The sequence below is a fragment of the Saccopteryx bilineata genome, chromosome 3 (genome assembly GCF_036850765.1).
Source record: "Saccopteryx bilineata isolate mSacBil1 chromosome 3, mSacBil1_pri_phased_curated, whole genome shotgun sequence".
NCBI lineage: Eukaryota > Metazoa > Chordata > Mammalia > Chiroptera > Emballonuridae > Saccopteryx > Saccopteryx bilineata.
The window spans coordinates 138,242,230-138,255,736 of NC_089492.1; the positions used below are offsets into that span (position 1 = coordinate 138,242,230).

General features: G+C 46.1%; 2 protein-coding genes across 5 annotated transcripts in view; one reads left to right on the top strand and one right to left on the bottom strand.

The window, feature by feature from the left end:
• The window catches only part of CTNNA2 (catenin alpha 2), a 1,254,514-nt gene that overhangs the window by 391,557 nt on the left and 849,450 nt on the right, over positions 1 to 13,507 (bottom strand). The gene's annotated exons all lie outside the window — the stretch shown is intronic.
• On the top strand, positions 5,200 to 7,944 carry LRRTM1 (leucine rich repeat transmembrane neuronal 1). Its single transcript, XM_066267517.1, has 2 exons — positions 5,200 to 5,664; positions 5,936 to 7,944. The coding sequence occupies exon 2, from the start codon at positions 5,995 to 5,997 to the stop codon at positions 7,561 to 7,563; it is 1,569 nt and encodes a 522-aa protein (XP_066123614.1). The 5' UTR covers positions 5,200 to 5,664; positions 5,936 to 5,994; the 3' UTR covers positions 7,564 to 7,944.

Here is a 13,507-nt window from a genome sequence, read left to right on the forward strand (position 1 = left end):
AGATCTTGCATTTCTAACATGCTACAAGGCTGCTAGTCCCAAGCTTGCATTTTTAAGTCATGAGACACTAATATACACGATTTCAATTAATTCCCCCAAGATTCCTTTAAATGGCTATCTTTAGCCTTGTTCCCCTGAATAATAGAGTGATCTATGTAAGATCAAACTGATGGAAAATGGCAGTATAGGAATCCTACTTGAGACTTTTTTATTTCCAGCCTCCAAGATGTTTAACGTCCATCGAGTTCTAGAACACTATAAGTAGAAATTACTGTCACACTCATGTAGAATGAACAGGACCAGAAACATGATTGGTAAAGTAACCTAATAATGGAGTTGAGAAAAAATGAGAGATCACTTTATATAAGGATCAGTTAAGGAGTCACAGAGGGAATTCAACATTAGCCTTGAAGGACAGCTAAAGTAAAGATAAAGCAATGATGGAGAGAGTACAGACAGCAGTTGGCTATAACAAGACACCATCACAGGATACAGCAGTACAGAGGGAACTTGTAGAGAGGCACCCAGGAGAGTAGGAGAAGCCTCATGACTAACCTGGGTATTTATTACAAGAGTCGAAGATAACTATAACGTGTTGAGCCTTAGAAACTAGAAGACTTTATCAAACTAAACATTTTATTACACCATTGGAAGCCCTTTACCAACTTCCTGCCTGTTCTCAACACAGAGACTCCATTTGTCCCTGTCTCCCTTCTCCCTCTCCCTCCTAGTACAAGGGAATTAATCTATTTATCATAATAGAAGCATTCCAGTTTCCATACTTGTACTTGTATCTTCACAATGTCCATCCTTCCTGTCACTGTGCCTACATCATAAATCCTTAAAACTACTTACTAAACTTTATTTCCTTCAACGAAGCCTTTTAGCAGTGGTCCCATCTGATCTGTCTGTTAGCTCCTCTCATTTAGAAACATCTACTCTCAAGCACTGAACAATATATAAATAAGTATTATCAGCAAAATCCCTCAGTGTCTAATTCACTATTCTATCTATAAAGTACTGAGTCTTTGCACTTCTTTGGTTTACTCCCATTATTCCCATCATGCACTGCACATGGTGCTTCCTCAGTGCTATCCACATTACCACCTTTTTAAAGAGGAGAATAAAGCTTAATAAGAAAAAATGAGCTTCTTTTTTTTAATTTGTTTATCCGAAGAAGAGCTGAGAGAAGCTGAGGGCCCTCACCCTTTTGCCCACATGCACTTTGAGAGGCGCTGCATACATGGGGCTGTATGCTGTGAGCTCACAGAAACAACAGAGTGAACTCTTTCCTTTTGAAATTGTGACAGCTGCCCTCCTCCCCTTCCTTTAAATGTTTCCTTTAAAAAAAAAGCCATGGATCACTGCTACTAAAAATTAAAGATAGTAGCATAAGGATCAAGGTCCATGCTAGTGCAAGCAATGACAGGACATTACAATCACCACTTGAACTTCCCTTGGCTTTAACACTTCCCAGGTAATGAAAGACCATCCCCAGAATATATGTTCATTTCAGACTTTTTTCACTTGCACATCTTGGTTCACGAACAATTTTAACTGAAATGAACTGATTGGAGGTAGCCTTTAGTTGAGATAAAATGGGAGAGGTAAGATGTATCCAAAAAATAAATACAACTGTATGTGTCTATCCCCCACCTTCCCCACGCCAATATGAAGTACCAAGAAAAAGCAGGAGAGTTTATTATGCAGAAGTTAATTTATAAATTTAGAAGAACAGGGATTAATCGTCCTCCCTCCTCCAAGCTATAAATCTGGCCGCTCTAGCGGCACCACGCTTGCTCTTCTAACTCCTCTTAGTTTCGGATCATGTTTTGGCAATCATGTCCACATTTCATGCACTCCTGAGTGCCTCCCTATTTGCTTCCTCCACAGTTTCAAGATTTTTATCCTCTTTTAACTCAATGTCCAATCACATGTTGGCCTGAGGGTTTGGAGTAGCTTTCTTGACTCCCAACTACTATAACCAACGGTTCAGCAAGATAGGCTCAAACTTCTTCCCCATACAAGCACAAAAAATGAAAAGGGTGGTCTCAAAGAGATACTCTTAGAAAAGTATCTCTCTTTTTTTTTTATTTTTTTTATTTTTTTACTTTTATTTATTCACTTTAGAGAGGAGAGAGAGAGAGAGAGAGAGGAGAGAGAGACAGGGGGGAGGAGCTGGAAGCATCAACTCCCATATGTGCCTTGACCAGGCAAGCCCAGGGTTTTGAACCGGCAACCTCAGCATTTCCAGGTCGACGTTTTATCCACTGCGCCACCACAGGTCAGGCAGAAAAGTATCTCTCATCAGCATCTAACAATGAAGGAGAGACACTGTGGACAGGAATTGTCAGTTCATGCAGAAGAAGAGCTTCATCAACTGCTACATTATAATCTCAATCAGCTATTCTCACAAGACAGGTAGAGTAATATGAAAGATCACACATGAGAAAAAAGGGAACTTTCAGTGAGTTTTGGTTTTGTTTTTTTTTAACTTTTTTGGGTGTTGGATCTTAAGATGCATGAAATTAAAACTCGTGAAAAACAGCCATATCAGCTTGCTGTGGTGACTCAAAAGTTGTCGTTTCTCGACTCAACTTTGCTGAAACACTTGATTCATGTTGTTCTTATTTAACCTAATTTGCATTGATTTAATCAGTTCTGGTATGCTTTAAATACATAATAAATTGGGATTCTGCAACTTAGATGACTTAGAATAGCTAAATTTCAATAAAGCTCATTTCAATCTGTTAATGTATACAGTTCTGCCAAGGGGTTTAAAGCTGTAGAAAAGATGCAAACTCACCACATTAGAGGTGGGCAAGGCTTAAAGATACCATCCAGATGAAATGATCTGCAGGATAATAATTTGAAAAGCAATATATAGATATCATAATTAGAGCCTAAACACATCCTCTGTTTTGAGTAGCACACTTAGAAAAAATAAAACTCACATATAAATGCAGTTAATTTAATTTTATTCTCTTTCCTTCTTGCCAACACTTAACTCTACTCTGCCTCTCTGTACCAGCTCTACAAATCAAGTGACATCCAAGTGGGACCTCGTCTTGCCCATTTGGCAGGCTCCAACACCACTGTGCCAAGCAGCCTGCATTGGATGGAAATTCTTCCTAGCAGCCAGGGGGATTGGGTGGCTTGCACTCACAGTACTTGCTGAATGGTTGGCCAATGTTTACCCCTGCCTGCCCTCCTCTCCAACCCTTTCCAGTTTATGGCTCAATCAGCCTGCCTGCTGTCAGGAATAATTGTCTTGGCAAGAGGTGAAAACACTTGATGGTGGAATCGTTTTTCTGTTAAAGCATTCTGCAGCAACATGGAGGTGCCAGGACAAAACTTGCAGGTGCCCAGTCCAGAGTGAGGAAGGAGGCAAGAGTGATGGTCACCATCAAGGATGGCAAAGAATGAAGGCCACTTTGGTGTGTGACAGCCAATAACCCACACATGCCAGTTAAAAGCTGTGAGACCTTAGATGTTTGCCTGATGACTCTGTGCCTCAGTTTCATCATGTGCAAAATTAAGGGTTTGACTTTCTAATGCCTCTTCTAGCTGCTAAGGCAGCATGTGACTTCTAGGACTTTCCAGGTTTGTTTTCCTTCCAATGAAACAATGCATTCAGAGGTGAATGATCAGGGCAGAGCTCTAAATACAACACGGAATGATTCGTGCCCCTGTTCATAGGACTTTTCCTGAAACAACCACCAGCCTTTGGTGACTGTGATTCCACTAGTTAGTATCTTCAGCTTGCATGCTAAAAAACAAGCCAGTTTCCTCCAAAGTTGATCCAACCTGGGAGCTTTGGTAATCTTATTAAAGTGAGCACCACTACAGAAACTGCCCATTTCTTTTCAGTTCCCGGGAGACAGAAATGATGGGGATTCGAAGAAAAGAGTTGGAGATTCACATTGGAGCCTCTCTATCACCTTCTTGGGCATCACTGTTTAGAAGGTAGGCTTGCCCACTCACTTTCAGCAGTTTCTCTGCCATCTTTGAGAATTTCTCTTCCTTCCTTCCTTCCTTCCTTCCTTCCTTCCTTCCTTTCTCTCTCTCTCTCTCTCTCTCTCTCTCTCTCTCTCTCTTAAACATATGGCCAACAGGTCCCTCACACTAGCAATGCAGACCCTATCCCAGCTACTTAGAAAAAAGTGAGTTCATTGTAAGGACCCCATGTAATAATGACTATGAATAGAAATAATCGGCAAAGACTTCTCTTCATACTGAGGAGACACAATTTAATACCAGTCTCAAAGTTTAATTAAGGACGAGTGTATGGAGGGGGATAGGCATCATTGTGGTTTAAACTACCCCTTCTCTGCTCAGTCTCTAGCACGTTCTCCTGGAATGGGGTGTACTGCAGGGCGCTGTCAAGACCATGAGCAGCCTGCCGGGTTCAGCCCTCCAGGTGCCATCCGGCAGAATCTTTCTTTAATCCGCCGCACATCCCACGGATACCTGCGGAGCCTGGGGAAGTCTTAACGGGATGTCAGGCAAGACTCAGTAAACAAACCTGTTTCTGCCGCTCTGGGTCGCATACCACTGGGACCTGGAGGGCTTCTCAGAACTGCGGAAGATATTCCCGCCTCCACCACCTAAAAGGGCTGGCTGACTGCAGAACTCGGGCCCCAGGGTGTGTGTGTGTGTGGGGGGGGATCTTAGCCAAGCCCCCGCAATCACAGCTTTCCTCTATCTTCCCTCAAGTTGCTTTTCTAAAGCAAAGAACCAAGTGTTGATTTCTTTATAGATCCTTACGTTTCCCTTCCATGTAGACAGCTTTAAAGTGGGAGGGGGAACATCCCAAAAAGGGAAGGGGGAACAGAACAGTTCAATCTCCCACTTGAAAATATCTTGCTATTGACGATGCTACCCTATACCTCCACCACCTCCCCCTGTCCTCCTTTTTTCTGAAATATGGGCAAAACGGTGAAGGTGTTTTTCATTTCATCAAAGAATATGTATTACTTTAGTGGTTCGGTAAAAACGTTGGTTTTATGCCCACCCCTTTCAATCTGCCCATGTCTGAGGTGCTCCGGGAAGACGCACAATCGTGAGCAGCTTACGACACTCAGTGAGCAGTAGGTGCCGGTGCAAGCTCGCGCCGCACACTGCCTGGCCGAGGGACGGAGCCCGGGCGCCGCGCCCCGCGCCCCGCGCCGCCGCCGCCGCCGCCCGCGCCTCCCCGCCGCCCGCAAAGCATGAGCGAACCCGCTCCCCGCAGCCGCCCCCGGCGCGAATGGCACGCTGTCTCCGCGGACTGAAAGGTGGCGCCGGTCCGTGGTCCCTTCCAATGACGGACATTAACCAGACTGTCAAATCCTGGGGAGTCGAGAGCCCCGAGTTTGGAGTTTCTTTCCCCAGCCACGTCACAGTCCGAACTGCAGAGGGAAAGGACAGAGGCAGGAAGACGAAGCTCCGGCGCCGGCATACAGTTGGGAAACTTGCGGGTCCTAGAAGTCGCCTCCCCGCCTCGCCAGCCGCCCTTGCAGCCCCGAGACGAGCAGCAAAGTGAGACATTGTGCTCCTGCCAGATCCGCTGGCCGCGGACCGGGGCTGCCGCGGAAACACAGAGGGGTCTTCTCTCGCCCTGCATATAATTAGCCTGCACACAAAGGGAGCAGCTGAATGGAGGTTGTCACTCTCTGGAAAAGGGTGGGTAAGACACTTTTTAATTAAATTCTTTCCCGAAGATTTTTTTCCCCCTCCCTTTTCTTTGCTGCAGCATCTAACATGGACCAAATCACCATCTCTTTGATCTTTCCGTGGCTGTGAACTTTCCATGCTGCCCAGCTTTCTGCATGCTTAGAGGTGAACGTGTGGCTTTGGGGTGGGGGGTCCGTCTTCATTTCAATATATTTATTTGATTTTTGCCCTTTTCTCCCCCTCCCCCGCTACCTCTCCCTCGGAATAAAATATGATGTAGATTTCTGACCGAGCGCTTCCAATGGACATTCTCCAGCCTCTCTGGAAAGATTCTCGCTAATGGATTTCCTGCTGCTCGGTCTCTGTCTATACTGGCTGCTGAGGAGGCCCTCGGGGGTGGTCTTGTGTCTGCTGGGGGCCTGCTTTCAGATGCTGCCCGCCGCCCCCAGCGGGTGCCCGCAGCTGTGCCGGTGCGAAGGGCGGCTGCTGTACTGCGAGGCGCTCAACCTCACCGAGGCGCCCCACAACCTGTCCGGCCTGCTGGGCTTGTCCCTGCGCTACAACAGCCTCTCGGAGCTGCGCGCCGGCCAGTTCACGGGGTTAATGCAGCTCACGTGGCTCTATCTGGATCACAATCACATCTGCTCGGTGCAGGGGGACTCCTTTCAGAAACTGCGCAGAGTTAAGGAACTCACACTGAGTTCCAACCAGATTACCCAACTGGCCAACACCACCTTCCGGCCCATGCCCAACCTGCGCAGCGTGGACCTCTCGTACAACAAGCTGCAGGCGCTGGCGCCCGACCTCTTCCACGGGCTGCGGAAGCTCACCACGCTGCACATGCGGTCCAACGCGATCCAGTTCGTGCCCGTGCGCATCTTCCAGGACTGCCGCAGCCTTAAGTTTCTTGACATCGGATACAATCAACTTAAGAGTCTGGCGCGCAACTCTTTCGCTGGCCTGTTCAAGCTCACGGAGCTGCACCTGGAGCACAACGACTTGGTCAAGGTGAACTTCGCCCACTTCCCGCGCCTTATTTCCCTACACTCGCTCTGCCTGAGGAGAAATAAGGTGGCGATTGTGGTCAGCTCGCTGGACTGGGTTTGGAACCTGGAGAAAATGGACCTGTCGGGCAACGAGATCGAGTACATGGAGCCCCATGTGTTCGAGACCGTGCCACACCTGCAGTCCCTGCAGCTGGACTCCAACCGCCTCACCTACATCGAACCCCGGATCCTCAACTCCTGGAAGTCGCTGACGAGCATCACCCTGACCGGGAACCTATGGGACTGTGGGCGCAACGTATGCGCCCTGGCCTCCTGGCTCAGCAACTTCCAGGGGCGCTACGATGGCAACTTGCAGTGCGCCAGCCCGGAGTACGCGCAGGGCGAGGACGTCCTGGACGCCGTGTACGCCTTCCATCTGTGCGAGGACGGGGCTGAACCCACCAGCGACCACCTGCTCTCCTCTGTCACCAACCGCAGTGACCTAGGCCCCCCCGCCAGCGCTACCACCTCGCTCACTGACGGCAGGGAGGGGCACCTCGACGGCACGTCGGAGCCGGCTACTGTGGCTCTCCCTGGCGGCGAACACGCCGAGAATGCCGTGCAGATCCATAAGGTGGTCACAGGCACCATGGCCCTCATTTTCTCCTTTCTCATCGTGGTCCTGGTGCTCTATGTCTCCTGGAAGTGCTTCCCTGCCAGCCTGAGGCAGCTCAGACAGTGCTTTGTCACGCAGCGCAGGAAGCAGAAGCAGAAACAGACCATGCATCAGATGGCTGCCATGTCTGCCCAGGAATACTACGTTGATTACAAACCCAACCACATTGAGGGAGCCCTGGTGATCATCAACGAGTATGGCTCGTGTACCTGCCACCAGCAGCCCGCAAGGGAATGTGAGGTGTGATCCTCCCAGTGGCTCTCAACGCGTGCACTACCAAATACTCCTGGGCTGCCGGGAGGCCGGTGAGCGCCAGGCTGGGGTCTCCTTGTCTCTGCTCTGACACGCTCCTTAACTGAAACTCTAAGGGGGTCGCCCCCAGAGACTTGACATTTTAGCTTTATTGTGTCTTAAAAAACAAAAACGAAATAAAACACAACAACAACAAAAACCCTCCCCACAACCTTCAGGACAGTCTATCTTAAATTTCATATGAGAACTCCTTCCTCCCTTTGAAGATCTGTCCATATTCAGGAATCTGAGAGTGTAAAAAAGGTACCAATCATTGATTTTTTTTTTTTTTTGTAAACTAAAATGTTTAAAATAAAATAGCATTTACAGTTTTTACAGACTGGAGTAACCTAAATGAATTGTTACCTGTGTTAAAAGAAAAGCAACAGTTAAAATTTCCTTCCTTCTCTGCGTGTGTGTGGGGGGGGGGAGGAAGGGGGAGCAGGGTGGCTAGTGGCCAGAGGAAAGATCAATCAATTCTGGAGCAGAGTCAGACTCAATTTGAAATATTAAGAAAGACAAACAGAGCTGATCAGGATGATTTTCTCCACATGACTAAGGACTAAAAGAGAGCAAGACCCTTTATATTATTTTGGGGGGGATGCAATCCAGCCACTTTAAAGCCAGTGGAAGGTGGACTGAGGACTGAACATCATTGCTCAGCCTTTAAGGCCGAGATCATTGCAATTGGCTTTTAAAAGGCATCGCCAGACAGTCTGTCCTATTAACAAGAAACATTTTTTTTTTCACATAATATAACCATCTTTCAAATCAATTCATAATTTTCCTTTTCCTTTGAGTCACCAGACTTTGTAGCATTTGTGCCCTTCACCCTCCTCTTCCCTGAAAGAGCGCCTGCTCTCCATGGTGTGACTGAGAGGGATAAGACAGAATTCCAGGGTTTGGTGATGAAAGCTTTCTGGAGCTCATTGCTAAAATTGCAGCAAGCTTCAGCTCTCAGCAATGACAGCACACTCCTAGTTACTATGGGGAACAGTCAGAAAAACCTGACCTCGAGATGAGTGCCTACTGGATAATGCCTTGTAGCAGGAGACTTTATAGGGACAGGCATGATGCAGTAGTGATCATGTGTAGGGTTGGGTAGTCATGGGGGAAGATCATCATTTAATCCTGTGTTCCAATACTTTAATGGGATGGGATTAATCCAGGATAAAATCTTCCACTTCTCAGAGTGACTTTTTGTGTAATGCTTGCTTTCCTTGTGTTCTTTGACTTTTTTTTTCCTGTGCTGGGATCAATGACTGTCCCTGCTCACCCTTCATAGGTTTCCAGATCCACAGATTGTTTATTGAAGAGTAGTATTTTAGATGGCGGCTGGGAAGGGGGAAGAGGAGGAGTGTGTGTTGGATGGGAGGAGTCTTTCATTAGCTAACGATTTAAGCAAATGTATGATTGAAATAAACTGTCATGGATGGCAGACAAGGTACACCGAAGCCATACTGTCCATGTCCAGAAGTCCTTCTCAAACTCAGGTGGCCTGAAGGATCCTACAGGCTGGCATTTTTCTGTTTTCTTTCTCTTTTTTTAAAGAGAGAAGTCCAAAATAGCAGGAAGGGGGTTGGAAAAACCTACACCACCACTTCCCAAAATGCAAATGCCTGCAGCCACCTAACTAATGAGGTGCAATCAGCTATTTGAAATGTAGAATAGCATCACTGGGAGATTTACTTAAACTGAGGCTTGGTAGTAGATTTCTTTTCTACCTAGGAAGAAACTAATATGCCTAACAATGCTGCTTGTAAGAGGCACTGTCAAGAGAACTGTTTTGCAAATATCTCTAACAAGTTAAACCTCAGAAGAAACCCCCCCCCCCACACACACACACCAGGTTAGGAAACTTCATCTTGCGTTGTTTAAAATTAAAACATGACGTTATGACATACACCACAAACCTAACACCTGTTTAGACTGGTAATGTTCTAGAAGAGAGCTGCCTCATTTCAGATCTGTGAAGAGGGGGTTCTGGATTTGGTCTAAGCATGATCATTTGGGGCTGCTGTTTTAAATAGCATATCACTGGGAGGGCGGGAGCAGCAGGGACAAGGCGCTCTTGGGGATGCGTCTCACATCTAAAATTAAACCCCACGAAGGAAACCTCTCCAGAAGATGGCATACCTTTTTAGGAGGAAAAAAAATTATGGCAATTTAAAGAAATCTGGGATCTCATTGATTTACTCTCCTTGTAGGAAAGCTACTGAAACCGAGGGCCAAAAGCTGCTCTGACTTGGTGCATTAAGGGAAAGCTTCCAGAAGCAAAGCCCTTCTGGCAAACATCAGAACCACAGGTCCCCTCGCCACTAGAAATATGGCTATTGGAAACTGCAGAGTTTATATCTCCTATCCCCAAGGCTTTTTCTTTCATTCTTTTTTCAATGTGGCCATGAGGAAAACGTGAGTAAATAATCGTGCTCTGTTTTCTGCTGCTAACCCCTCCCCCCATCACAAGCCTAGTTTACCACATACCTAGAAGGTCTTATTTCCCTGTAAAGCTAATGAGTGACTACTGTAAAGAGGACTCTGCCATCTGAGAGCTGGAGAAGGAATGATGGCTGAGAAATCTGTGTTCTTACTTTGCCTGCGTGTGCCTGTACAACTCCGTGTTGTGTGTCTTGTAGGCAAGCCAATCTGTTCCCTACACCAGCAGAAGCATCAGACTCCCATTATTTTATGCCCCTGTGCCTCCTGGTTCAGAGAGGGGCCGCGGAGGGAGAAGGCAAGAATAAGGAGAATCAGTAGTTTTAACTAAGGTTTTGTGACACCTGAAATCTTGTCTTTCTCAAAGTAATTAATCTTTAAGCTTCAAGAAACTTGCTCTCACCCCTCTAAGCAAACTACTGAGCATTTAAAAGAGAATGTAAATTTTAAAGGTGTAGCACCTCTTTTTCTGGTTCTTCCCCCAGACAGTGCTAATCTCATTATCCTTTGCCATCTGAAAAGAACTTAAGGCCGAAGTTCACATATCTCCAGGGCAACTGTGATGAATTAACCCTCCATTTGCGGTACCTTCCCAGTTCATAAAGTTCAGCCATAGTCTAGAGGTTTTCAGAATATTCATATAGAATATTCACTGAGAGTATCAAATTGACAGACGATACTCTCCCCCTAGTCTTAGCCCTGGTAGTAGTGCTTTTAGACTGTGTCAGAAGGGGCAGGTTCAATGAAACCCATCCTATGGCCCTGACTCTGAGAACAAGCTCCCTGACACTCAGACCTCAGCTGTGAAGAGTTGACACCTGCAGTCCTACATGTATAACAGGATCCAAGGACGGAAAAGTTGCTATTACACAGAAAAGGTTAGTCCAGTAATAGGAAACATTTTTTTTTTAAATCCACTTCTTAAAAACATTCTCCCAAGTTCCTCAAAGTATGAGTGGCTTACCTTTCCTCCCTGTGTGCAGGAAGGCAGACATGTGGTATGACTTAGCATCAACAACACATTTACGCGTATGTGTAAGTAATTAGGGGGCAAACACCACTTGTTATTCCTCTCAAGTTTCCTAAGCAACTGCACACAGATCACTGGAGGGCTTCGGGGCGCCCGTGTTTCTGGATTCTATTAATCGACTTGTCAGCAAGTTTGGTCCTCATTCTGCCTGCTGTGTCGAAGAGGGCACTGGAGATCACATAAGTTGGTCAAAGGAAAGAGATTAGATACCCTTCTCACAGAGAACACTGAGAGGCCAGACTTAATATTTGTTTCGGACAATGGGTATTGTAATGATTCAGGTTAGTCAAAATAAGCACCACTTGTCTCCTCTGGATAGGTGGTTGTGCTGATTTATTTGGGTTTGACATTGATGAAATGTCAAGTAACATGAATATGACTATTAAACAGGCTCCTGTCATATTTTGACAGGTTTAGTGATATCCACATACATATGTACAAATCATAAACATAGGTATAACCACACACACATATATATTACTATATGTTCATATAGATATCCACATATATAACCACACACACACACAAATGAGCACATTATATAACTATTTAATTACCCTCCTATTTTTTTCTTCCATGATCAAACTTTTATTCAAGAAAGGAGAACCTGATAAATTCAGTCACAATGAAGGTGCATAGGACTGAGTTAGCTGACGGTATCCCAGGCATTAATGGGTTGGTAGGTGCTTTGCGGGCTGGGCAACCTGGGCAACAGGAGTGTACACTCTGCTCCCTCGTGGTAAGAGCCAGCAGATGGCAATGCATTCTTTGAGAGTATGTTCCCAACTGATGAGTTCCACTTCAGGGTTAGGTAACATGTTTGTTTGTTTGTTCTTTTTTCATTAAAAAATGCCCTACTCAGATTTTTTCCCCTGAGATCCAGGAGACAAAATTCTTAATCCTGACTGCACTGTCTGCTGACCTTCAACTGGACATGATTTCTGAACATCTTTAGTTTTCTGCTCAAAGCAAAAGGCCTGGCTATTACATCCTTAAGGTTTAGTTCGAGATGTAAATGAGGCAGAGGAAATGAATGCACTGAGCAGTGACTTGTCATGGGGGCCCTGATGCAGATTTCAGTGTGTGAGACTGGTACTGGAAACCTGATCTTTACACGCAGAACTGAGGCTTGGAGAGGTTCAATACTTTTTGCACAGTCACCTAGCTAGCAATTGGGAGCCCTGCTAATAATCAGTTTGGTGCCCTTTTCACTACACCCTCTGTTGTTTGTCCTGGCATAGCTGCCCCCTCTTCTCCTTCACCAGCAAAGAGCCTCCCGCTAGCCTAGCCACAAGGAACATGCTCACCGTATTCTTGTTGAATGACACGGGTGTAATGTTCGAATCCCGCTGACACTGTTTGCTTTGGCTTCTGGTAATTGAGTAATGTGGGACTCTGGCAAGAGAAGAGACCTCTCACAGGTTTCCAGAAGCAGAAATGTCCAGGTAACCATTCATCCCAACTTCTAACCAGAGAATTTTTGACTCAGAGAGTAAAAGGTGTGGGCAACCATATATTACTGTTGGGAACTTATATTCACATTTCTTTTTTGGTCATTAAAGGGTTAGGTCTCTATGAAAAAGGGGTTTTCAACCAGGGGCAAATCTGCCACCCAATTAATAATTGGTAATATGTGTCATGCATGGAGGTTGGGGATAATGCCACTGGCATCTGGTGGGTGGGGTTCAGGGATCCCTCTAAACATTCTATAATGTAAAGGAAAGCCCTCCAAACAAGGAACTGTTTGGCCTTAAATGTACAGAGTGCAGAGGTTGAGACACTCTGGCCCACACTCTGAGGTACTGAGGCTGTCTAACCAGCCTGCTGTGCTCCAGCTTTGCTAGGAGTGGCCTTGCTGACCAGTCGGGTTAGGGTTCACATAGGTAGATTCTCTTTTCATCTCTCTCTCCCCTCTCAGAGAACTGGAAGTGTACATTAAAAACCCTCACATTGGTTGCTAATCACCAAGAGGACCCGTAGTTAGCATATGCTTCTCAAGGAACATACAGCAAAACTTAAATTAAAAAACTTGTCAGAACCCTCAGCTGACCCCGTCTTTTTTTTAAATCTCATTTAGGTACAGGAGAAAAATCCAGTTAACCATGGGTATGTAATTAACAAGGAGGCAAATGAGATATGCGCTATTTCTTTGAGGAGGTGTTCTAAAGGTTGAACAGATTCAGCCTCCCTTCCTGTGTTTTCTTCTCCAACCAAACCCGGACCATCTTTTAGATGGGAATGGGCTTCTATTGAAAAAAATCAAGGCCCTGGCCGGTTGGCTCAGCGGTAGAGCGTCAGCCTAGCGTGCGGAGGACCCGGGTTCGATTCCCGGCCAGGGCACACGGGAGAAGCGCCCATTTGCTTCTCCACCCCTCCGCCGCGCTTTCCTCTCTGTCTCTCTCTTCCCCTCATGCAGCCAAGGCTCCATTGGAG

What these genes read in the sequence shown, in the direction of transcription:
- LRRTM1 (XM_066267517.1), top strand. Translation starts at nt 5,995, where the DNA reads ATGGATTTCCTGCTGCTCGGTCTCTGTCTATACTGGCTGCTGAGGAGG.